The sequence below is a fragment of the Zingiber officinale genome, chromosome 2A (genome assembly GCF_018446385.1).
Source record: "Zingiber officinale cultivar Zhangliang chromosome 2A, Zo_v1.1, whole genome shotgun sequence".
Classification (NCBI taxonomy): domain Eukaryota; kingdom Viridiplantae; phylum Streptophyta; class Magnoliopsida; order Zingiberales; family Zingiberaceae; genus Zingiber; species Zingiber officinale.
Genome location: NC_055988.1, coordinates 149911821 through 149938374, shown reverse-complemented (window position 1 = coordinate 149938374; position 26554 = coordinate 149911821). Strand labels below are relative to the sequence as shown.

At 36.7% G+C, this 26554-nt stretch overlaps 3 protein-coding genes across 3 annotated transcripts; 2 read left to right on the top strand and 1 right to left on the bottom strand.

The window, feature by feature from the left end:
* Window positions 1-11880: 11880 nt before the first annotated feature.
* Window positions 11881-15535, bottom strand: LOC122042653 (3-dehydroquinate synthase, chloroplastic-like). Its single transcript, XM_042602885.1, has 8 exons — window positions 15065-15535; window positions 14844-14994; window positions 14572-14739; window positions 14238-14464; window positions 13309-13432; window positions 12517-12579; window positions 12297-12440; window positions 11881-12225 (listed from the first exon to the last, which is right to left on the bottom strand). The coding sequence occupies exons 1-8, from the start codon at window positions 15379-15381 to the stop codon at window positions 12094-12096; spliced, it is 1326 nt and encodes a 441-aa protein (XP_042458819.1). The 5' UTR covers window positions 15382-15535; the 3' UTR covers window positions 11881-12093.
* Window positions 15536-17315: 1780 nt separating this feature from the next.
* LOC122042654 (rac-like GTP-binding protein 5) lies at window positions 17316-20558 on the top strand. The gene is made up of 7 exons (XM_042602886.1): window positions 17316-17743; window positions 18352-18439; window positions 18535-18644; window positions 18735-18798; window positions 19974-20038; window positions 20117-20182; window positions 20266-20558. Exons 1-7 carry the CDS (start codon window positions 17645-17647, stop codon window positions 20365-20367), a joined length of 594 nt encoding a protein of 197 aa, XP_042458820.1. The 5' UTR covers window positions 17316-17644; the 3' UTR covers window positions 20368-20558.
* A 1452-nt stretch (window positions 20559-22010) lies between these two features.
* LOC122042655 (ubiquitin-conjugating enzyme E2 5B-like) lies at window positions 22011-22967 on the top strand. Its single transcript, XM_042602887.1, has 4 exons — window positions 22011-22170; window positions 22253-22380; window positions 22454-22558; window positions 22658-22967. The coding sequence occupies exons 1-4, from the start codon at window positions 22101-22103 to the stop codon at window positions 22799-22801; spliced, it is 447 nt and encodes a 148-aa protein (XP_042458821.1). The 5' UTR covers window positions 22011-22100; the 3' UTR covers window positions 22802-22967.
* Window positions 22968-26554: the final 3587 nt, after the last annotated feature.

Below are 26554 nucleotides of genomic sequence, written 5' to 3'. Positions count from 1 at the left end.
TCGGATACTGAATAAATCCATATGACTGGATTACTTCATTAAACAGGATGTTCCAAGATCTTGAAGCTTGCTTCAATCCATAAATAGACCGATTGAGCTTGCACACTAGATGCTCTTTGCCTTTTTCAATGAACCCTTCTGGTTGCTTCATATGGATATTTTCTTCAAGACTTCCGTTAAGGAAAGCTGTCTTGACATCCATTTGCCAAATCTCATAATCCATATGAGCGGCAACGGATAAGAGTATCTGGATAGACTTAAGCATGACTACCGGTGAAAAGGTCTCCTCATAATCGATTCCCTCTTTCTGAGTGTACCCTTTCGCAACAAGCCTTGCTTTGAAGGTTTCTACCTTCCCATCTGTCCCTATTTTCCTTTTGTAGATCCACTTGCATCCAACGGCTTTTACACCATCTGGTGGTTCTACAAGCTCCCAGACCTTATTAGAATACATAGATTCTATTTCGGAATTCATTACTTTTTGCCAAGATACTGCATCTATATCTTGGAGTGCTTCGTCATATGTCCGGGGATCAGGTTCATGTTTACCCAGGATCAAGTCTAAAGACTCTCCCAAAAACATAAATCTCTCAGGTTGCCTTACAACCCTCCCACTACGATGAGGCACAGTCTGTCGTATCATGTGTGACACGTGTTGCAGTATCTTGTGGTACTTCATCTTGTACTGTTGATACTAAAGTAGACGTGTCCTCTCTAAGTTCTTCTAGAACAATTTGCTAATGGGCTTGTGATCCATTATATAGCCTTCTTCTAAAAATTGGGCATTGGTGCTAACAATGACCTTCTGGTCTTTAGAACTATAAAATAAACCACCTTTCGTTCCTCTAGGATATCCCACAAACACGCGAACTTCTGTACGAGATTCTAACTTATCAGCATCTGGTTTCAGCACATGCGCTGGACTACCCCAAATCCGAATATGTTTTAGACTGGGCTTTCGCACATTTCACAATTCTGTGGGAGTAGAAGATACTGATTTAGAAGGTACCAAGTTTAGAATGTGTGTTGTCGTTTCCAGAGCGTATCCCCAAAATGAGTTTGGCAATTCAGAATAACTCATCATCGATCTAACCATCTCCATAAGAGTCCTATTCTTTCGTTCTGCCACACCATTCTGTTGGGGTGTACCAGGTGCGGACAATTGGGATTGAATCCCTGCTTCTGATAAGTAATTCCTAAAGTCTCCTAAAAAGTATTCACCACCACGATCAGACCGTAGTGTCTTGATACTTTTACCAAGACGTTTCTCCACATCAGCCTTGTATTCTTTGAACTTATCAAAGCACTCAGACTTGCGCCGCATCAGGTAAATGTATTCGTATCTTGAATAATCATCTATAAAAGAGACAAAATATTCAAAACCACCTCTTGCCTGGATAGACATAGGACCACACAAATCAGAATGAACCAGTTCTAACGCATCTTTGGCTCTATACCTCTTGGCCTTAAAAGGTCTCTTGGTCATCTTACCTTCCAAGCAAGATTCACAGCTTGGAAAATTTTCCAAATTTTCCAAATCCAATGAACCCAGGAGTCCATCAGCTATGAGTCTTTGAATCCTACTTAAGTTAATATGGTCAAACCTTAGATGCCAAAAATATGATTGGTTCATCTCCGAAGGTTCCTTTCTCTTATTGGAATTAGAAGATGTGTTATTAATTTCTATTTGTTACTTTATGAGAGAAATTAGATTTAAAGTATATAAATTGCCGACCAATGCACCAGAACAGATAATAAACTTATTTCTCTTTATAACCACATTGTTATTGAAAGAAATAGAATATCCATCCAAATACAGTTTAGAAACTGAAATTAAATTCTTTCTAAAACTGAGTACATAAAAACAATTTCTTAAAACTAAATTTCTATTCCTATCAAAAGATAAGTAGACGTCTCCCACTGCAATAGCCGCCACCTTAGTAGCATTATCCATATAGACGGTTATCTCTCCTTCAAATAGTTATCGGGTTTCCTGGAACCCCTGCAAAGAATTGCAGACATGATCAGTGGTTCCCGTATCTACACACCAGATGCTGGTAGATAACACCGCTAAACATGTTTCAACTACTAGAGCATGAGATATACCTTTATTGTTCTCTTTCCTACGAGGACGATCTGTCTTCCAATGTCCTGACTGCTTGCAGATGAAGCACTTACCCTTCGGCTTCTTCACTCCAGCTTTAGGCCCTGTACCTTGAGGTTTATTCACCTTCTTTGCTGAGTCAACTTGTTTCTTCTTCTTTCCTTTCGGTTTAGAAGTAGAACCATTTTCAGCATAGTGAATATGAGAATTATGAAGAAATAGCCCTTCTGTTGCCTGAAGTTCTGTCAGTAGTTCCGCCAATGAATACATCCTTTTATTCATATTATAGTTCAGGTGGAATTGCTCAAAACTTCTGGGTAGCGTTTGGAGAATCATATCGATCTGGGTTTCCCCATCAATTTCTCCTCCAAGGATTTGTATTTCGTTCAGATAAGCCATCATCTTTAGGATATGGTCCCTCACGGGAGTACCCTCTTGCATGGTGGTCGTCATTAATTTCCTCATAGCTTCTTGCCTAGAGGCCCGATCCTGGTGACCAAAGAGTTCCTTGAGATTGTTCATAATATCATAAGTTGTTGATAAATCTTGATGCTGATGTTGCAATACATTTGACATTGAAGCCAAAATGTAACACCGCGCCATCTCATCTGCTTTTACCCATTTCCTATGATACTCAATCTCCTCTTGGGTATATTCACCATTAGGCTCATTAGGGCAAGCCTCAGGCAGTACAAACTTATAGCTCTCAGCAGTAAGAATAATGTCCAGGTTCCTTTTGCAATCTATATAGTTAGGACCAGTAAGTTTGTTCTCTTTCAGTATAATGGCCAGTGGGTTGAAAGTCATCCTAAGAATCACAAAAATAAACTTTGGTCAAGACTCTAAATTTAGAATAATATTGACTCCTCAAACAATACTATTTTAAATTAACTAACACCTCAAAACACCGTGAATTTTGTATGCCACGATAGTGTAGACGTATACAAAATTAAACATTTGTAAGAGAAGGTTTTATCCATTAATTTTATTCTTGTCAACCTAACATTTTGACAAATAAAATTAATAATTGGTTTCCTTTGGTCACACAAATAATAGCAGTGACTCTGATGGGGAGGATACTATTAGACGTGCCTAAGTGTATACTATTACTTGACACTTAATCCATTAATAAGATTGTGCCCCTTCCGATGGGGAATATCACACGCTCTTAATTAATTTTCTATAGTCATCTAAAATGAAAGTTTGATCTAGTGATCCGCAAACAAACTCATCTGATATGGAGGAAGGCACTCAGAGCCAATGCGCAAGTTTGTTCGTATTACTTACAAACCAGTAATGGAGACCGTGGAATTTATTTAAAAATCCCTCTCCCACTTAGTTATTTAAGGTGAGGAATTTTAACCTATGCTAACATATATACATCACATGCACGCATCACAGTAAATAAAAACAATAAATATGGCAATTAATTTTCCAACTATTATGGTCTTTTTCCATCACTGCCCTCCGTGTGCTCCAACCCTAGCTACTGCCATATTTAGCCACCGCCATCGGGTCGAGTCGTCGCATCTGTCTTGCTTCTTATTCCACTGCACCTCTGGTGCTCCAAAAGTACCACGCCTCGTAAGCATATGATTCACGACAAAAATAGAATTTTACATATATCAATCCTATATTCCTCGAGGGAATGTACATGTAATCTAGATTGAAAATAAAATTCTAAAAAACCTAGGGCTAATACAGCTCCTGCTATATTAGTTACATACAATCATACACATACAAAATAATGCCCTTGACATGTCCAAGGGTCCAATCACACACAACATCTATAAGCCATAATAGTTGGAGTCCTGCAACCAAAGAGTTAGCATATCCTACCATTATCCTGCCTAAATTATGTATGACATGTGCATAATTAATTTGAAAACCAAAACACACAGAGGCAAACCCTAACTCTGATACCAATTGTTGATTGGTCCTAGGAAGATCGTACCAGTTCCACTGTACAAAAATTTTGTACAAGTGTCGAACCTTTCCTAAACAACCTATTGTGTTCTTTAGAAGTTAAATTAGGAATCGCAAACGGAACTTAACATTATTGATTCCAAATTTAACTTATCTGTTCTTAATGGTTTAGACTTGGATTGCAAGCGAAACTTAACACTATTGATCCAAATCCACCTATGTTATAAATTCAATTAAATATTAATTTCCAAAATTGACTTCCAAGACTGCATGGCAAGGCACATGGCCTTCTTGGGTGTGGGAGCATCCACCACCGCCTAGACAAAGCCTTTTAAGGAAAGCTAATATTTAATTTCCTTATAAAACTCTAGGTTTAACCAAAAAGAACAATCGAATCACAAATTCGAAAAATAAAGAAAACACAAACACGAATTACTAATTCGAAAACTAGATCTAATGCCTCTTGTGTTTGGAATTCATACAAAGAAAAATAACTAGCATGATGCGGAAAACAATTGCTAATTATACCTTCTCTTTGTATGCTAATAACCTCGAGATCTTCTGTTGTATTCCTCGCCTCGCCTTGGACATCGTGTGGGCGACGATCCTCTAAGATGAACACCACCCAAAGAACTTCTCCTTCTTCTCTATGTTTCGGCCACCACCACCACCAAGGAGCAAAAGAGAGCAAAGGGAAAAGAGAGGGAGAGAGAGGGCCGGCCACCAAGAGGAACTCCACCAAGAGAATAAGAATTGATATCTCATGAGGTCTCCCCTCCCCTTCTTTTATATTACTTGCCCAAGGCAAATAAGGAAAGACTTTTTACAAAAATTAAAATCTTCCTCGTGTTTTTCCTTTTCCCTTTTTATTTTCCCTTTTCTTTCCTCTTGATTGATTCAATCACCAATCATTGATTGGTTTTATTTGGCCGACCCCTTGCTTGGGCACCAAGCAAGGGTGGCCGGCCCCAATAGGAAAAGAATAATAATTTTGTAAAAATTTTATAAGCCAAGAAGAAAACCTCTTTTAAAATTTTACAAGCTCTCTTTTAATTTCCTAAAGTGGAAGTTAAAAAATGAAAGTTTTAAAAAATTAAAACCATGTTTTAAAATTTAAAACTTCTCTTCTAAAAATTTTCTTTTTTAACATGGTTACAAAAATAAAAAATTTAAATATTAAAACTTCTCTTCCTTTTTCCTTAAAACCATGAGGATGGTTAAAAAGGAAAGTTTTAAAACTTTTAAACTTTCTTTTAAACCATGTGGCCTAATTCAAATAAGGAAAGTTTTTAAATTTAAAATATCTCTTTTACAACTTGTAGATTTCTACAAAGAGAAGATTTTAAAAATTCAAAACACCCCTCCTATTTGAATTAATCATGGTTAGCCCCTCTTTGCTTGGACACCAAGCAAAGGGTCGGCCCCTTTGTGAAGGAGATTGGCCGGCCCCTTTGGCTTGGTCACCAAGCCATGGGCCGACCTCTTCTTGGACACCAAGAAGGACTTTCATGAGTGGACTATGAGGCACTAATGAGGCTACGATAGGGACCTAGAGGAGAAATTGATTTTGGCCTTCCGATGAGCTTAAGTATCCCGTGTTCACCCCGAACACACAACTCAAGTTCATCAACAATAACTCATTCCACTAGAGAGTTATTGTTGCACTACCGCACCAATCCCAAATTACATTATGACCTCCTTCTTACCATGAGTGTGTTAGTCTCCCTGTGTTTAATATAACGAATGTCCACTAATTAAGTAAGTTACTGACAACTCACTTAATTAATATCTAGCTCCAAAAGTAGTACCACTCAACTTCATCGTCATGTCGGACTAAGTCCACCTGTAGGGTTTAACATGACAATCCTTATGAGCTCCTCTTGGGGGCATTCTCAACCTAGATAACTAGGACACAGTTTCCTTCTATAATCAACAACATACACTATAAGTAATATCATTTCCCAACTTATTGGACCTATTGATTTATCGAGCTAGACCTCACCCTTTGATAAGTCAAAGAAATAAATATTAAATATATGTGCTTGTTATTATATTAGGATTAAGAGCACACACTTCCATAATAACTAGGACTTGTTCTTTTATTAAGTCAGTACAAAAAGAACTTGCCTTAATTGGTCCTACTCAATACACTGAAAGTGTACTAGTGTAACTTATTAGTCAAGATAAACTAATACCTAATTACACTACAACTATTCCAATGGTTTGTTCCTTTCCATCTTAGTCGTGAGAAACTGTTTATAATTTATAAAGAACTGATGACATGATCTTCTGTGTATGACACCACACACTATGTTATCTACGATATAAATTAATTGAGGAACTACACTTAACATAAATGTAGATATTTTTGACCAAAAATGATTCTTCATTTCAAAAATAAATGTCGATGGATTTTTAATGATCAAGAAGAGTATATGGAAACTTTTGAGGGATCATCTATGTGAGAAAGAAGTAGGGCCACTTCGAAGAGAATTGGAGGCACAATTCTTAGAGTTTGTCATAGAACCAGACATGTTCATGGCAAGAACGAACACACTCATGAGAACTGAGTTGTATCATCGAGAGTCTTGGGTGAGATTTGTCACTGCTTACACAGACGACGATATAGTTCAAGGACATCGTGTCTACTATCAAGCAGTAAGCAACCAAATCTTCACAAGAGAAGGTTCAAAGGGTAAAACCTATCTATCCTATACTTGACTCAACTGCTGAATGCTATCACATACTCTATCTCCATTCATGTGGGGGATTGTTGGATATGTGTGAATAGAGAAAAGGTGGAAGAGGATAGAAGCTCCATTGTGAATGAGACTTTAGTCCCACATTGGAAGTTTCATGGCATGTTGGTTGGTTTATTTTGATTCACATGCATTAAGGATGTGAACAAATACATGGGGAGAGAATCTCTCTCACGTGTGAGTGTGCAGGGGGGTGCAAATCCAGGGTCCGGATTGCACTGAACCATGTTGACTCGTGTGCGAGCATGACTTGCGCACGTCGAATGTCGGACCGGTCGAGGCAAAATTTGCCCAAGTGGAACAAAAAATATTTTGTCACGTAAATCTTTTGTTGCTATGTAACGGATGCATTAAATTTGAGATTAATGCAGAATCAAAATGATCGAGTGATAATGAGTGAAACGGTGGGTGTTTCACTGCACGGCGAGTAATGGTCATTAATCGACCATTAATGTTGTCGTTGATTTGAGCTCCTATATAAGGAGGTTGGGATCACAGGCAGAGAATACACTGCAACACAAGCAGAAGCTCTCCACCTTCATTCCTTCCTCCTCTGTCGTGCAACTCCTGCTCGGCAGAATGCCCGTGATAGTAATTGGGGTGTCACTCAGTTCGCCGTGACCACCATTGCTTGGTGGGAATCACGATCAACCATTATATTCTGGAAACAGACGACCTTAGTGAGCCTCGAAACATAGCCAGAGGTGGGCGAATCTGTTTCAAGGAAGCTGCGACTCTTGCAGGCCTCGATACTTTTTCCCGCTCGGGATGTTGTTCGCTCGCTCGGGCTCCTCTGCTCCTTCAGTCACTCGACCTGTCTGCTTCTCCCGATCGGCCACTTGTCCGGTCAGCCTCTTCGTTCGCCCGCTCAACAACTTTGCCTGGCCAACTCAGCTTGACCGACCAACACTTCTCGCTCAGATTACATTTCTGCTTCGCCCGACTTACATCAGCTCGCTCGACCTATCTCTTCGTCCGATTGGCCACTTCATTCGGCTATCTACTCGCTTGCAAGCTTGCTCGAATAAACTGCCCGACTGACCTGTAACTCGACTGACCTTAATCTCGCTCGGGCTTCTCGGGCAAACACCCGCACGGGCAAACTCTCTGTTCAGCAGAGCTATCACCCGGTCGGCTGCATTACCCGATCTGCCACTCGGCCTCTATGCCCACTCGGCAACACAGATCTCAGCTGATCTGCTCACTCGGCGACTCAGTCCGATCTGCCGCTCTTCAGCATGTTGCAGAAACTAGCCCCTGCTGGCAGCCTGAGATTATCCGCTCATGTCATCTCGATTGTAAATTGAATTTAATTCAGTGTAGTTTAAATTCAGCTAATACCTCATAAATCTTTGGCAGCAAATTGTTTCTTCCAATAGGGCATCCATGTGTGGTGGCCTTTCCCATGGCGGTGGCGTGCAAGAGAGGAAGGAATGGAGGAGGATCTTGTGCATGCATGAATCATGATGCTGACATTCGAAGGCTCATACATGAGGGGGGTCAAGCCTTCATGAGGGAAAAGGCGGCTGGCAATGGAGGCGGCCGACATTGGCATGCGGAAGGAGACAAGAGAAAGGGAGATTGCATGAGCCCCTCACTAGGCGATGGTGTGCCTCCAAAAAGAAAAATATCCCTTTCTCTTTGCTCATCTCAACCCTAAAATGAAAGGAAAGGAAGGAAAAAAATTAAAAAGTCCTCATCTCGAAACAATTGAATTCGAATAGAGGAGATGAAAGCAGAAGCACTTTACTGAGAACAACAATACTATACTGTGATATGATTAGGGTTATAAATGAACCAAATACTTATAAATAAGTTTGGTATTCGATTTGGTAAGAGCTTGCTTATATTCTTTCAATATATACTAGATCAATTAAATAAACAAACTTGAACAGATCGTTAAACTAAACAAACAAGGTTGAATACATATGTGTTCAACTTGTTAATGTTCGTGAACAACATTGGTAAATCATTCAAACTATGTTTATTAATAAAACTTTTATCAATATGCTAAGTAAATAGAATAAAATAAAATATATAAATAAGTTTGAATTATCAAGCTCAATAACTAATCAAACAAGTAAAAATTTAAATAATCAAAAAAGTTTAAATTGAGAACTTGATAACATCTAAACGAACTAAGCTCGAACCAAACTCAAGTCAAGCTTGAATTGAGAGTTCGATAACATCTAAATGAACTAAACTCGAGCTAAATTTCAAACAAGCTCAAGCTCGTAAAAAATAAATCAAGTCAAGCTTGAACAATAATTTTAATAGCTTGGTTAATTTTAAGCTCGACTTGACTTAGCTCAATTATCTTATCAAATAAGTTTAAACATCTTAAAATTCGACTTAGCTCGATTTATTTATTACCTTAGATATGATGCAAGGAACGACAAGTAGCAAGATGAGGGAAAATAGAATAAACTTATGACAAGATAAGCGTATATAGCCATGATAGAAAAAGTCGAGACTATAATTTTTAAACTTAAAACTAGAGACGTAGGATGAGTTTGAAAAATAAAAAATTATTCAAATAAAATTGGAGGTATGGAAAAGACGTTCATATGTATATTTATTTATTTATTTTATACGGAAGGACATAATTAGTATCTTACTAGTATTTAGGGTTTATTTAAGGATGAGATGTGTCATATATTTAGTGAATGGTGTGTAGTTGGTTAGTATTAATTACTAAACATAATTTAAATAAATTGAATTAAAATTATTAATTAAACTCAAAATTAAATTCAAATACTGTAGTTTTTAGTTATTTTTATAAAATTATAAAGATATTTGAAATTGAATATTGATGTTGCAAAAATCTTCATAAATTCTATAAATATTTATTTTTTAAAATAAATCTCAGTGAATTGATAATATTTTATTATTTAATGACAAATTAAATTTAGTCTAACTTTCTAAAGTTGACTTTTAGTGTTTATTGTCCATATTCTTGCTTTTTGTATAATTGATAGACGTTTTTGAATTAGCAATCAACCCAAGCCCTACCCTTTTTTGTTAGTAAATGCTGCTTATTAATTTTTTATATTGAGGATTCAGCCTTATTTCTATGTATTTGCATTGAAAATGCACAATCTTTCTTTTAATAAATAAGAAAAAAATAATCTAAAACACATCAAAAATATGAAAAAATAGAAAATGAAAATGACGAACTGTTTCCTTAATCATGTAATACTAATATACCAATGATCTTGGTTGAGTCTATATCAAAGAATTTTATTCCATATATCAATTCTTCTTCTTCTTTGTTTTTTTGAAAAGTATGAGTTAGAATCATACTTTTTTTTTAATAATGTCATAAGTGTGTATTAACATATTATTTATTGAGAATAAATCTCACTTAAATGTGTAAAAAAGATTCATCTATTGAAACCATAGACATTAAAAGAGATTTGTTTTTTTTTAAATAAAAATAAAAATGTTGAAAAATACTTGCAATTTAGAAGAAAAAACAATAAAGAGAATGCGTACTCAAAATTAAAGTCTACATTTTTCTCTCTCTCTCTCTCTCTCTCTGATCTCAATCCATAAGACTTTCTAAGATTCAAATATGGTTTGGAATATATTTCTCTAAAAGATTTTCAACACTTTTGGACATTTAAATTTTAACTCATATTGATTTAGTTGACTTTTGGGTACAATGATTGATCTTGCTATTTCTCTCATATTTTCCTTGGATCTTGCTATTTGTCTATAAAAATACATTGAATATTTCAATTAATTTTATTATAAACTTGTTTGTCAAATTGCAATTTCCATTTTTGTAAAAAAAATTCTGAAATAATTGACTATTAAATAGTTAATATTTTCAAACAAACAATCAATTAGGGATTATTAAAATTATTTAAAGGCGTACAATTTGAGATGATAAATTTTTTGAAAATATTTTGAGTAATGCTAATTGTTATATTAAAAGCTGAATTGTTTCTCATTTTACAAAAGTGAATTTCCCACTAATCAAGTAACTTTAAGAATCAAAGTACAACAAAGATCAAGTGGTTTGAGCAAACTCACAATGACCTTTTAGAAATGTCCTAAAATCAAAGATAAGTAAATCAAACATAAAATTCAAACAAAGTATAATCTTTAATAGATGAATCAAAATTTATAATTTGAATATCACATAATTTTGAATGTCTTAATTTAACTTAAACTATTTAGTTAGAAAAGTTAGATCGAGTGATAAGATTTGTTTGGGGACAAAAAAACTGAAACATATTCAAACGTATCACATGTCATTTAAATGGATCAAAAAGAAAAATCAAAAGGAGATGAACATGTTTTACTTGAATTCAAACTTTGCCATAATAGAAATAGAACAACTACTAGTTGATAAATCAACATGTTTATCTTGAACTTAAACTAGCAAAAACAAGAGTAGAACGATCAATCATTTATAATTCTACAATTTTAATTGAAATTTTAATTCATAACAAAAGGAATAGAATAACCAACCATTTATGATATAATTTGCCTCCTTTTTGTTTAATATTTAACAACTTCTCAAATCTTTCTTCCAAGACAATTGACAGTAACCTCATATTTGATGAACAAAAATAAATTATATTTTCAAAACGTTATTAAAAAAGCATCTCTTTTCTTTACTAAGAGAAATAACGGTGCACATTAGATTTCAACCGAAGTAAAATAATTCAATTAAATTCAAATTAATTTATCTCACTAAATTCATAAATCAAAATGTTCTCACCTGGAGAGGAGGCAGCCAAAGGTTTCAGTGTGACTTTAGTTTGAATTTTTCCCTTATTTTCCAATGATTTTTCCCCTACACTTTCTTCCTTTAACTATTTTCTTTCTTTTTTGCAAAGGAGAACCTCAGAGAAAATGATCTAACTAATTACAAGAATAAACATCAAGAAGCCAAACAGAGAATTAAAAACATATAAAAAAAGGTTTAGTAAAAATGTTAATATATGCATGATATAGAATCCAGAAGATCAGGACATAGTATCTACAGCAAATAACTCGGAGAATTTTCTTTTTCTTTTGATCCGAACCCATACATTTTATTGACGTCAATAACTGGGAAGTATTTTGAGGTTCTTGACATCAGGATGAGTCAATGGATTAAGAATGAATGTTACACAATATGTTGTGTATGGATTACACCCCTAATAATTTAAGCAATCTTCACTCTCTTGCACGACTCGTTATTGTTTTATACAGAAAAAATATTCATTTAGGATCAGAAGGAATCTACTTAAGCATTATAAGACTTGCCTTTCAAAAAGCTCCACCATTGCAAGGCCACAATTCCAGACATCAGTTCTTGCAGAAGGCTCGGAGAGTCTCATCCAGTGCTTTCCGGTCGTAGTCGCCGGTGAAAACACAATTTCCCAATGGGCCCTTCAGAAGGATTAATCTTAACAATCCGTCAGCCACTTTCTTATCCACCTGTGACAAAATGGACCGTAAGTTTAGCAAGAAGCGACCGGAAGAGAAGGTTTGTGGTTACTTGTACTTACAGCCATGACAGATTTGAATTTCTCCACCGTCATCACCTCTGGCGGATGAGTTGGAAGCTTGGCCTCTTGTAGGATTCTATGAACACGCTCCACAATAGAATCATCAATCCAGCCTAAGCGCCGAGACATATCCACTGCCATCACCTATTACCCAAGCATTGAATAAAAATTTCAGAGACGTGTCCAAGAAAGGGGACAAGAAGTGCATGCATTGTCTCACCATTCCAGCTGAGACAGCTTCTCCGTGGAGCCACTGTCCATAGCCATACACTGTTTCAATGGCCTGGACATAGTACATATGATGTCAGTAGAGAAAAATACATAACCTAGAGTAAGATGAAGAATAAAGGTGCACAAAACAAACTTCAAAACCCACTTCTAGTAATTTTTCAATACAGAAGTAAGAATGCATAGTAGGTCTATAACCTGCTCTGTCACAACGTGCATTTCAACGTTCCTAGTAGATGGAATCATGGACCAGAACCTACTCATTCATCAACAGTCAAATCCTTGCTGTTTTACATGGATAAGCCAGCCAGCTTTTACAGGGTTGTTATGGGATAGACATCAAAATAAGAATAGAAGCATCTGGCTGTTATAGTTACTTGGGGTAAGCAGTCTTCCAAATTTAAGGCTCTAGCAACAGATATTATGTATAGGGATCTAGATTCTAGACCATTACTTACACTTGTGTAGTCAGCCACGCAAATCCCATGATATAAAGCAATCACACAGTTAATCAACATAACAATGGCTATTATCAAACATCTCACTTTGGCTGTTAGACCTAACCAAGTACCCTCTTTTCATGGTGTTAGAGAACTGTCTTATTAGTATGTAATTTCATGAAATAAAAAAGCCACAATCAGAATGTGAAATATTACACCAGTTAGAATCATTTCTATGAATTTAGAACATATATAAAGAAACAAAAATAAGCATAAGTAGCAAGTAAAAAAAAATCCATTAGAAACAGAAGATAGTACAATATATTTCTAAACTCAGAACTCACATGTCCAAATGTATGCCCCAAGTTCAATGTCGCCCTCATGCCGCTTTCTTTCTCATCTAAGGAAACAACCTCAGCTTTGTTTTCACAAGAACGTTTAATAGCACATGCCAAGGTACTTGGGTCTCTGCAGCAATATAGAAACACGACCCATAGAGTCATACAACAAGTTAGACTGACTGAAGAATTTACAGTGATGAGAATCAAATGTTAAAAGCTTCTTAAAAAGGCTAGGTATTAACCTACATCATAGGAGTTCAAGATGGACGTTAACACCATGTATAATGTGGAAAAAAGATACCCAATTTATTTAACAAGCTGCAATTATTGCTGTAAAAAAGTATGAAATATATCTTTCCTTGGTTGGAAGGGGGAGTGTAAAGATCACTATCCACATTTCTAGTCTTTTACAATTATGAAGAAATACACAAGTTACCTTCTTTTAACTGACACTTGTGCTTTTAAAATGACAAGGAATAAAAAAATGAGCAACAGTCCTAACATCAAACTTTTAGATGTAGTTGGGAGCTGCAAGTGCCATTTCATCATTTCCTCCAAGTGAATAGAGTCACCCTTTCTATGGTTAATTTTATCAAAATTTGAATTAAGTTTTTTTTTTTCAATCTTTCATGCTTCTTTCCCATTGAATAACCCAAAACATAAATTACTGCCAAGAAAATGTTGAATATGATTCTAGAAGCAAATAAAAGCAACCTTCAAGGGATAAACATTTGATCAAAACCAGTCAAATTCTGCTTGCGAAACAATTGTTCAAATTTCATTTCAACAGACTGTCTAGAGACCTTCAAATGAGGAAACACATTTACAGAATTCACAAGATGATAAGGCTGGAATCAGACAAAAAGCATCATGGTTGAATAGAATATGCACATCATGATAATAATTACATAAAGGATAAACTGTTGTGATACCTTGCCAAGAGAGACTGCATATTTCTTTCTTGCCACTCAAAGAAGTCAGCATCTCTTATGAGCCCATACTTTACAACCTCAGCTATGCCAGATGCTAGTTCTCTGTCGGGTAATGTGTTTAGAGTATCAGTATCTATCAACACACTTTGCGGCTGATAAAAGGCACCAATCAAGTTCTTCCCAAGTGGATGGTTTACTCCAGTTTTGCCACCAACTGATGAGTCCACCTGAACAGAATCAACATCAACCCAATCAGTTATCAACATTTAAGGCTATCAAATCACTACAGGTCAATAAACAACTAAGAGGGCAAAACTGTGTCTGAAACAATTGCCTGAGCCATTAATGTAGTTGGAATCTGAATGAAGTTAACGCCACGAAGGAAGGCAGCAGCAGCAAAGCCACACATATCACCGATGACACCACCACCAAGTGCCACGAAAGTACAGCGGCGATCCATTCTACATTCTATGGCCTTGTCAAAGACCTTCATTAATGTTTCCTACACAAATCCCCAAACAGTCCAAGTATACAAAAGCTCAAAAAACTTAATACAGAGTAAAGGTGAACAAACCAAAATCGTAGAGGAGTATGCTTAGCACCAACCATGTTTTTATACTTCTCTCCATCCGGCAGAATCACACTCTCCACTGTGACGTCCGGATTCCCCTGAGTCAAGGCTTTGACGACTCTGTCAAGGTATAACGGCGCAATCGTAGTGTTTGTGACGATCAAAACACTCTTCCCATGCACATGCCTAAAGCGACCAATTCAGATTGCAAATCCAAGGAGGATTGTTGAACGCGAGGAAACAATTAGCAAGTTACCTCTGGAGAAGATCGGGCACATCGAGCAAGCCCGATCCGATGTAGATCGGATAGCTCCGGCTGCCGAGATCCACATCGACGACGGTGGAAACCCTGGAATCCCGCCTGTCGGTTGCCTCCTCCATCACCGAAGCGGCGCAGGCCGAGATCAGCGGTCGAGTCCGAAGGGCGATCGGGGAGGGAAAGGAGCGAGAAGAGAGACCAGGGCGTTCGCGGCGGTAGCAAGGGAAAGCACCGGCGGGAGCGGAGGAGAAGGAGATCTTGGGCGAGGAGCGGAGGGTGGAGTTGATGGAAGGAAGAGGAGAGGTAGCCGCCATGGAGGAGGAGGAGGAGGCGGAAGATTGGAGGGTTGACGGAGGCGGCGGCTTCGCTTTTGGCCGCTTGTTTCCTTTTGGAGTAGGTATAAGCTCACGCCGGAGCGCGGGCGGGGTAGGTCGGGAGGAGGAGGGTAGGTGGAGCTGGTGCGCCGCACGTGCGAAACGTATGCGGACACTTCATTCCATGCGGATCATAAAGTAGGCAAGGACACTCTTGGTCCAGTCCGGCCCAATAAAAATCTAGCGGGCGTCCTAACACGGCCCAGCCAGATTTAATAAATTTATTATTAAATTTTTTTATTGATGCTGTAATAAATAAATAAAACAACTGTATGAGCCATTAATTTGTATTTAAAAAAAAAATTAAGTGAATAATGAGATTCGCTGGTTTTTATATACATTCTTTTGAGGAACAATGCAATCATAAGAAGCAACAATGTGGCGAGATTTTTTAAAATAGAAAATATAAATATTTATTATTAAAACAAAAAATATATTTATTTTTATTAGAGAAATATGAATATATAATTGGCAATTGTTTAGTTGGTGGTTGGCAAATTGAAGAAGAGCATGAGACATGGATTAGCTGTCCTTCGAGTGTGCCAAAACATTACATTTCATCAAAATGTGCCTTTGCAATAAAAGGTACATATTTCATGTCCTATTTTTTCTCCATCCAAAATATTATATTTCCCACTCCCTTCACATATGTTTAATTAGACAAAATTGCATATGCATCCTTGTAAACATGTTATTTTTCATACTTACCATTTTAAATTCTAATTTTACAAATATACTTAATGATAACTTTGCAATTTTTTTTCAAAGTTTTACATATTACGATATTACCCTCTTGATATCTTAATAATAATAAAAAAAATAATTAACCCAGTTAGTCACATTAACTAACTCTAAGATACCGATCCAACCCCTAAAAAATTTTCCATCAGCTATCATGGTAAATTAAGAAGTGCGCGTGACAGATAACTCAGAGGCCCAGTATCCTTTGGTTACGCGCCTCATTTGGAGGAAAAATTCCTATAAATACGTCATAACTGGAGATCAAACTGTGGGTGTTTGAGTGACAACCTGAATATTCTATCGTGACACTATAGTCCCGAAGACAAATGATAAATCCAGTTAGTCTCATTAATTAGTCCTGGGATGATCGACCTAGTTCTATAGAATGTTTCCACCGACCACAATGATAAATCTGAAAGCGTACGTGGCGGGCAGTCCAGAAGCCCAGCATTCGTTGGTTACGCGCTCCATTTGGAGGAAAAATTCTTATAAATATATTATAACTGGGAATCAAACTATAAATATCTAGATAACAATTTAGATATCCTACCGTGATACCATAGCCCCAAGAACAAAATAAACTATTATGGTATTTAAATTTTAAAGAACAATCCTATTATGGTATTTTTTTTTAAATAACACGTCATTATGGTAATGTGTATGGATTTTTAAAATAACATCACTATAGTGTTTGGAAATTAATACCACCATGTCTCGTCTAGACGGTCTAGTGACTAGCAATACGATGCTTCCAACTTAAAGTTTCGGATTTGAATTTTAGTATAGTTGAAATAAATATCTTTTATATGCGTCAATCACTATTCCAAAGATTAAATGGTATAACAATAAAAGTGTTTAGTTGTCTCCCGGATCAATTATCATAAATTCAATGTTGTCCAGCTTGATTATTTTTTCTTTTTTTAATGCATCCCAATGATTAGTAGGAAGGATGCAATACAAAAATAAGTGCCGTTTTTAGAGAATCTCAAAGTTAAGTAGATCTTTTGTAAAACTTTCACAATTTTAAATGATCACATACTATAGGACTATTTTAACAATATTAAAATCGTAAGGGTTAATTTTGAAAAAGTATCATAAACTTCGTAGATTATGTTGAGTTGTCTTTTGCGAGGAGTAGGAGTGCTTTAATCGCATGATTCCCGGCCATTTATTCTCTCTTCCGGCCAAACGCAGTGCCAAAGTTGCAGTCCTCTCTCCTCCATCCTTCTCGGTTTCTACAGATCTTCCACCTGCCGTCGCTAGGGTTGGGTGGAGTGGCTTTCCGTTGTCAGTGGCGGAGATCTTCGATCTGGCTGCGGGTTCGTAGATGAAGCAGCGGTCAGCAGCGGTCTAGTTCGAGTCCGAGAAGAGGGAGGAAAAGATCTCCTTTTTGTTGCTACTTTTCCTCCAATTTCGCGTCCCGTGTTCTAGTAGGAAGACACGTCAGAGATCGGCGGAAGAGATGAGCGCGTCGAGGTTCATAAAGTGCGTCACGGTCGGGGACGGCGCCGTCGGGAAGACCTGCATGCTCATTTCCTACACCAGCAACACTTTTCCCACAGTGAGTACTAGAAGATCCGATCTTTAGGGTTCTTTGGTGCTTCGATTGTGTCTTTGATGCGTTGGATCAAGCTTGTGATAGCTTGTCAGCGTAGGAAAAACAATGTGCTCTGTCGCCCCCTTTTGATGGTCTTGAATTCTTGGAGTTTTCCTTTCCAATTTGTCTTTCAATTACCAGGAAAGGAAATTTGGTTGAATCTAGGTTATGATTAGCTTAACCATGATGCCTTTTTAGATTTTTTTAATGCTTACTGAAGCATCAGTACATTTCTTTTCTATATGCATCAAGAGGGCCTTAAAAGAGGATCTAATTATCTAAAATATCAGTATTCTAATTCTTCTGTTATATTTGAAGGAAAAGTGGCTAGATTGTAAGGGCCATGCTTCCTCTAAACACATGCATTTGCCATGATTGAAATTTGGGCAATATGATTTATTGATTAAGTGTTTCATCTGCTTTCTTTTGTTGTTTGGAAATGATAATGTGGATAACTTGATTGACAATTGATTTTAATTTAACTTTTTATTGTTGTAAGCTTGTCTGAGAAGATATGAGGATATAATTAAAACTACCTTCAGAGCTACTTACGCCCTTAATCTTTTGAGCAGGATTATGTTCCGACAGTGTTTGACAATTTCAGTGCTAATGTAGTGGTGGACGGAAACACAGTCAACTTAGGTTTGTGGGATACTGCAGGTATACTAGAAGTCTGTCATTATATCTCTTTGTTGATGCATTCTCTTTCTTTCTCTTAAATGGTAGTGGTATAATAAGACACTTAGATTGAATAGGTCAGGAGGACTACAATAGATTGAGGCCTTTGAGCTATCGAGGAGCAGATGTTTTTTTGCTTGCCTTTTCTCTCATCAGTAAAGCCAGCTATGAAAATGTGGCCAAGAAGGTTGTATAATGATTAGAGATATATCTTTTCAATTTTTAAAATTAGTGAATCTTTGATTTCATTTTTCCCATTTTCAATTTGTATTTTCAGTGGATTCCTGAGCTGAGGCACTATGCACCTGGTGTCCCCATAATTCTTGTTGGCACAAAGCTTGGTAATGAATGATTTTATGATATATTTGATTGTTACATTCTGTATTTGCAGTTTGGTTATTTGCTAGATATTGTTTGCATGAGATTCCGTGACTTAATTACTTTAAAGCCTCTTACCTGTTGTGTGTATCCATCTTCTATTCAAGATTAGTTCAATAATTGCTTTCTGATTCATTCGCTTGAGTCAGTGATTAATCAATATGCAAAATGAGAATCTTACTGACTTTTCCCTCGATCATCCATTGTGTTCGAAGAAATCAAGTGGAGTTTGTAGATAACTTGGTGTACACCTAATTCATCCTGATCTCTTGCCAGTGAATATTACTAACCATAGGCAATCCAAGCTACTGAAGTATCTACTAATTTTCACTCAAGTGTAACTTGGTATTTTTATTGATTAAAGTATTCTTTTAATCAATAAATTGGAATTGGGGCCTGCGTAGTAGATGAACTACGACTGTATGCAGGCGGATGCATCATGACAGAAGAAGAGGTCCCATCACTAGAGAAGAGAACTTGTATTGTGATTTGTGAGTGCGGACGAAGAGAAGGAACAGTAGCTGGAGAAGAAGGTTACTAATATGGTGTGGGCTGGAGAAGAATGTTATGGCTGCAGCTGTTTTGTGGGTTCAAGCCGGCAGTTGTGTAAGATCCACAATAGTGGCTATCTGAGAGAAACACAAATACAGGAGATAAGAGAGAGATGAGAGTGTGGCTCTATCAGCAGTGCAATAGTTAACGGTGTTCATGTCGGATGGTGCAACACCGACTGTGGGATGACGAGAGAGAAGCTGGGAGGGCATGGTGTGCATGTGGCAAGAGAATGGAGGAGATTAGTTTAGCTTTACTGGTGTGTGGTTTTAGTTCATAAAATTGCCATTTTAACCCTCTAGCATGGAGTGATAAAAGGTTATTTTTGGACTTACGATAAAATCGGTTGGTTGGTTCAGTTTTTGGCCAGGTGGCTTACATTCCCCTTCTGATTAGAGAATCAGATTGGACTAGGATCTGGGTCTAGTTTTTTCCGACCAGACTGGCCATTCTGGTTTGCATTTGATAATTGTGTCTGAAACTAAGTTACCCATATGCAGGAAAATTATCAACTAGAGTTATTTTTTCTTCTTGTTCCATTTGACAACTTTTCATGTTGCCTTAACTGTGGTGGGTGTGTTTGCAGATCTTCGTGATGACAAACAGTTCTTTATCGACCATCCTGGCGCATCTCTCATAAGTACCACTCAGGTAAAATATGGTAGCTAATTCTATGACTTCGTTTCATACTTTCGACGTGCATCTTTTGCTTACCACAGTTGACTGTAGGGAGAGGAACTAAAGAAGCAAATAAGTGCTGCTGCTTACATTGAGTGCAGTTCAAAGACTCAACAAGTATATATTCTGGTCAAATTTCATCCAGTTTTGTTTTTTCTGTTCATCTTTTATAATTGTATCTTGCTAAATGCTCTGTGTAGAATGTCAAAGCGGTGTTTGATCAAGCCATCAAGGTTGTACTTCAACCACCCAAGAAAAACAGGAAGAAGAAAAAGCAACAAAAGACTTGCTCAATTTTGTGACCATTGAGCTTGCAAAAAAGGGTTGAGGATATCTTTCTGCAGAAACTCATGTTTTGGAAGTCTAGCAGTCACGTATGATTTACAAAGGTCGCTGCTTTCTGGGAGAACAGGTTATTTGGCTTCATTTTGACTTGTGATGATTTGTAACTGACCTGTTGAAAATGTACTTTAATATGATCAGTTCGTGTTAATGTCTAAAGGAATGTTGTTTGATCCTTATTTGCACAAACATGGTGTTATTAGATTACTGTATTTTAGACCATCGAAATCCTGTGATGAATGTAGTGCTTGTGTTTTTACCTAAAGACTGAATCATGAAACTCTAAATATGACTTACATTAATCTCATCAAGTCATGTTTTTGTCCTACTATTTAAAGTCACCAGTGTGGATCTTATTATGTATTCCATGATTTCATCGCAAAGACAATATTATGTGGAAATAAATTATCAGAATTTTGTTGCTAAATTTTGCAGCAGGTATTGTTGAAGCCATTTACTATATATGATCTTGTGTTCTTTGCAATCGCTTTCCTCGTGTGTTTAAGAATTTTGAAGAATTTAGAATTTTGTTAAATGTTTTCAATGCATTTAAATCCTCGTACAATCTCATCAACGCATTATTAGTGAATTGCCGGGATTATAAATTTAGTTCATGTTAACTTTAGGCTCCCTTCCTTAGTTTATGTTAACTGGATTGCATTAAATCAAAGTTAATTAGATAAAATATTGAAATGAAAAAAAAAATCTACTTTAGAATTTTATGCATAACTTTTAACTATGGGTATCCTTAAGTTCTGTTTATTTAGATCAGATCATAATCCAAAGCTCACGGGAATGCATGTTTAGTTTTTCTTAAAATAAAATTAAAAAGAAGAATAATTTGAACAAAATAAAGAACTAATGCAGCACATAGAATAAATACACTTTACACACAAGTTCTCATCAAGTTCTATATTGAAACGAATTTCCATACCTAACCAACCAAAATTCACCCTATTTGTTAATAGATCAACCTTTGACATTACCATCATGGTCCCATCCTCAGATTCGTGTTCTTTGTTTGAAAAAAAGCATTTGCTATCATCCATTCTTTTTGTGGAATCTACTCATCTTTCTCAAGTAAAAGAAAGGCAATTGAAACTGTATTCTTTGTTCTTTTTTCAATAAAGTTTGATTCCATGGGCTATACAATTTGAAGTTTGAGTTGAATGGTTTTTTTGACGGAAAAGAAGAAACCCTAATTGGAGTCAATTATGGGCCAAATTGAACAAGGTGTTGTGGGTTCTGATACCCCTAAAGTTCTGATCTTAAAAATTAGACCAGTCTGAATAATCCTATCAAAATGGTGGCCGTCCAAAATAAAGTTGACATAGTAGTTCCCTTTGGTCAAGATATGCCTCCAAAAAGATATTGTCATGATTCCAGATTCCTGCTTTCTTTCTGTGGTGCACTAACCAAAGCATCCAATGCTCAGCCCTCATTCCACGGTCTCTATTAAGACTATCTGGATAATATGATTAATATGCCACATTATGATACAATTAACACGACAAAAATGTCGTTTTGTGATAACACAAATTGTCAACCTAAATTCTCCACCCACAGATATCATGGACAGTCCATACCTTGTTATATAAGTAAAGCCAGTAGTTCCTGCCTCACCTCAAGCTGAAGCAGCCCAGGATCAAACAATTAACAAAGGAAAACAGTTGTCTCCTCATCCGGTGAAGCCATGGCCTTGAGGAGAATCATCAAGGAGCTCAAGGACCTGCAGAGAGATCCCCCAACTTCTTGCAGTGCAGGTATTTTGGTGCCTTTCTGATAAATGAAAACTCTCTCTCTCTCTCTCTAAAAAGAAAGTAATGAACTATATAATGTTCTCAGGGCCTGTAGCAGATGACATGTATCACTGGCAAGCTACAATTATGGGACCTAATGATAGTCCCTATGCTGGTGGTCTCTTCCTGGTCACCATTCACTTTCCTCCAGACTATCCATTCAAGCCCCCAAAGGTATAAAAAAAACATATATTTTAGAATCCTAATTCAGAGATGCATCTGTGAGTTTGCTGGTTCTTATCTGAAGGTAGCATTCAAAACAAAGGTCTTCCATCCAAACATCAACAGCAATGGCAACATTTGCCTGGACATACTCAAGGATCAATGGAGTCCAGCTCTCACCATTTCAAAGGTCAAAAGGAAGAGCAAAAACACCAAGTTTAGTTATAAGCATTAAGTTTGATCATACTATAGTAAAGTTAACCTATGTTTTCATAATTGGATATTGTAGGTGTTGCTCTCCATATGTTCACTGCTCACAGACCCAAACCCAGATGATCCACTTGTACCTGAGATTGCGCATATGTGCAAGAATGACCCTTTAAGATATGGGTCTACAGCCCGCAGTTGGACCCAGAAATATGCCATGGTTTAACAAAACCTCCTCAAGAAGCTGAAAGATTTCTAATTATAACGCTTACATTTAATTGCACCATGATATATATTAGGGGAGACGTATGTACACACCTCCATATTATATGTAATAAGCCGAGGAAATTTTGAATCAATCATGATGGCAAGAGTTGACATATTTTGGATCAGCAGTGATTCGAATGGGGTGAAGCTAAGAGTATAATTTGGTTGTTTTGGTTTGTCTGCTATCCTTTTTTCTGCGCTGACCTACAATTATTATGACTTAACTGAGCTATTGTTATTCCAAAAACTTAACATGCTAGGAACGATCCCAAAAAATTTCTAGAACTAACTATGCAGGATAACTAGAACAGTTCATATGTTGGATACATGTAACCATATCTAAGTAACATGCAACCTCAGGGCTAAGTTGGACGAGGATTAAGACCATGAATAAGTTACTAAAAAGTAAAAAATAATGAAAGGAAAGACTAGCTCAAGAAAGTAGAACCATGGAAGTAGTAGGGAAATATTATGAAGATTTGCAAGAGAGAAGTTTAAACTCATGGTCAACTCTCTAATACCATGAAAGAAAACAAATAAGTTTTTGAATCTACTTAGTCTATAAGTTTTTTTGTCTGCATAAGAACTAAATTAACATTATGAATCTGTATATCCCTAATGTATATCCTCAACTCATTTGATTAGCAATACAATATATATTTCCACGGCTTATTCATACTCACTAGCATGAGTTCATACATCCATTGACATCATTGCACAAACTTAAGATGAGTAGCAATAGAAACAAGAGTTTTGAGTATAGAATTGAGAAGGGCAAGGATGAGGATGTAATTTAGTGAAAAGGTCAATAAGTTGGTTAGAAGAGGTAATATGGCAGGTTCATATAGAGTGCTTTTTCAAACAGATTGATAATTGAAATGGCCACAAAACTTGATGTGATTATCTCGTTCATAAAAGACTTCATTGTGAGCTATTCAGGTTACATTTTCAGAGAATATCAGTATGAAGTTAACTTGGGAGAAGCCCAATTGCAATTGACAAAGAAGCCATCAATGCCACCACGTAGCCATAAACATTACTATCAATGCTATCAGCAAGAGTGAGATGCTGAGTGAGACATGATCACATGATAGCTTATTATTTGCTATCTTGACTTATTAAAATCAATTTTCAAATCACCGCATGGCACATCAAGAAGGATGGTTTGATGGAAATCACTTGTATTAAACACCACCTAAGTGAAATCTATCTTGACTTAATCCAAACTGCTCATCAGCAAGCACAAACCCTGCACCATCCGCATGCTGCCGAGTCATTGCGTCCTGCAAGCAATCCCCATTGTTTCGACTGTGTGAGTTAGTTCAAGTAGATAAACCTATCCTTTTTTTCCCCTAAGACTTCAAATGTGATTTATATCTGCTTCCTGCCTGCATAACTAGGTGGTAATCCACTATTCCTAAGCATTCATCAACAGTCAGCTATCCCCTCGAACAAGCCACACAAACTCAGGCAGTGACAAGCAACTGACTATGCATGTCCCAGAGTTGTATTTCCAAGTGTATCCATGAGTAAAGAATCCTTATGTATTTACAAGCTTTGTCCATTGTCATCGTGTGTAAATAGTGCCCTTTGTGGAACAAAGATCCCATGTTACTTTGTTTCCTCATCTGTGAACCACATTGTCTTCTCTCCTCTCATCATGAATAGCAAGGTGATACGAGGACATCTCCTACTATTGAGTAGAGAAAGCAATTGCTGAGTGACAACCATTGATTTTGAACAGTTATCTCCTATGCTTCTTATCCTGCTCAAGCATGACCTCCATTGGCAGCTTCTCCTATACATGATCGAGAAACTTGCTTCATCACACAACACCGCTAAGTTTGCTCCTGCCTTCTTATTACACTCTCCCTGTTGCTTCCCTCTAAATCTGGTCTTCCCTACATCAACGTGGTTGAACACCAATGTCAACTTCCCATGCTCAGCCAACCTAGCTTTAGCCAAATTACAACTAGCGCTTTTGATCAACTTCAATCAAATTTTCCTTTGATTCAAGCAACATATTGCTTTGTACATTACTGTTCTAAATATTCTTGCTTCTTTGTATTCTTTTCCTCTACTTCCAATTATGATGTTTGCATGCTACTGATAAGCCATGTCGATCATAGGACACTCGTTGAGTGAATTCCTTATCCTTTCTTTAGTTTATCGTGTATTGTTGATGCACCACATGGAGAAGCTCACACAAGAGATTTAATTTGTCACTTAGTCTAGTGTCAATTTTCTTTTGTTTCCATGCAACCAATGCACCACCTATAAGGCTGTGAAAACCTGAACATAGGAAATGCCATGTTTTCATATTGCTATCTATATCCACCGCCTAAAAGGCAATGAAAACCTGATCATAGAAAATGTCATGTTTTCATGTTGCTATCTATATCCACCACCTAAAAGGCAATGAAGAGGTTGAAGGGATTGTCAATGTGTGTTCCCTTATCTCAGTAAGTCTTATTTACCTGAATATGAGTATTATGCTTGCATTCCATTGTCGTTTCTAGGGATTGTCAATGTGTGCTCCCTTATCTCAGTAAGTCTTATTTACCTGAATGTGAGTATTATGCTTGCATTCCATTGTCGTTTCTAGTCTATGTTTTTTTTTATTATTACAACTTTCTAGTTTATAATAGGGCAAAAATCAAAAGGGCGCTTTTTTCCAAATCGTCAAAAGGGAGCCACACTTTAATTTTTTATCAAAAGGGCACCCCACCCCTTGTAAATTTACACAACTATTTTCCAGTACTGTTTTCATTATTATCTTGCCTAAATCCTGAACTGGTCGGGCACATTGTAGTAGTTATGAAACTGTAGCTGCTACAACTACGTGGCAACTCAGTTGTAACAACTACGAAACCATAGACCATAACTTTTGATTTGGGTTGAATCATAGGATGCACAATATATCAAATTGAAGCTCATTCAGAGATCTACAACTAGTTAAGGGATGAAACCCATAATGGTCTAATTTCAAGTTAAAAAACATCATTTAAATTTTTTTCGAAGGTTTCGAACAATTTTAACCTAAAAAAAAATTCCATGTTGTAGCAGTTACGAAGTTGTAGCTGCTACAACTGTGTAGCAGCTATGAACGGTTTTGCAGCTGCTACAACGCGCTTGACCAATTTAGGATTTAGGAAAGGAATATAGGTAGGATAATAATGAGAATAGTACGAGATGATAGTTGTGTCATTTTGCAGGGGTGGGGTGCCCTTGTGATAAAAAATCAAAGTGGGGTGCCCTTTTAACAATTTGAAAAAAAAAAGGTATCCTTTTGATTTTTGCCATTTAAAATAAGCTGCTAGCTTTAATATGAGCATTAGAGTTATTAAATTAATAAGGTAGACAACCTTTTATTATGCGTCTATAATATCCATGCAATGGCAATTTCACTAATGATGTGCAACACAAAATTTCCTTAAGCACTAGAATATTAATTATAGAAATTGGACTAGACCAAATTTATATTATTTGGAATCTCACAGGCTACGTTGGAACTTAAGCGAGAGCACCGGAGCCTCAATAAAACATAGGTTTGTATCACTCTTTATATACTACCGAAAAACTCCCTATAGTTCTTATCTTAATCTTCTGTATGAAGTAATTGCAATTCATTTTAGTTATATAAATGAAAAACCAATTATATTAGAAGATGGAGATAGCACCACAAATATAGCATCTATGTTAATTACTCGGT

Bases quoted from the DNA above. Each gene is read 5' to 3' on its own strand.
- LOC122042655 (XM_042602887.1), top strand. From the start codon at position 22,101: ATGGCCTTGAGGAGAATCATCAAGGAGCTCAAGGACCTGCAGAGAGAT. The intron at 22,171-22,252 runs GTATTTTGGTGC...TAATGTTCTCAG, and splicing joins CCCAACTTCTTGCAGTGCAG to GGCCTGTAGCAGATGACATG. The intron at 22,381-22,453 runs GTATAAAAAAAA...TCTTATCTGAAG, and splicing joins ATCCATTCAAGCCCCCAAAG to GTAGCATTCAAAACAAAGGT.
- LOC122042653 (XM_042602885.1), bottom strand. From the start codon at position 15,381: ATGGCGGCTACCTCTCCTCTTCCTTCCATCAACTCCACCCTCCGCTCC. The intron at 14,740-14,843 runs GTTGGTGCTAAG...GGATTTGTGTAG, and splicing joins GAGAGAAGTATAAAAACATG to GAAACATTAATGAAGGTCTT. The intron at 12,226-12,296 runs GTAAGTACAAGT...ATTTTGTCACAG, and splicing joins AATTCAAATCTGTCATGGCT to GTGGATAAGAAAGTGGCTGA.
- LOC122042654 (XM_042602886.1), top strand. From the start codon at position 17,645: ATGAGCGCGTCGAGGTTCATAAAGTGCGTCACGGTCGGGGACGGCGCC. The intron at 18,799-19,973 runs GTAATGAATGAT...GTGTGTTTGCAG, and splicing joins TCTTGTTGGCACAAAGCTTG to ATCTTCGTGATGACAAACAG. The intron at 20,039-20,116 runs GTAAAATATGGT...AGTTGACTGTAG, and splicing joins CTCTCATAAGTACCACTCAG to GGAGAGGAACTAAAGAAGCA.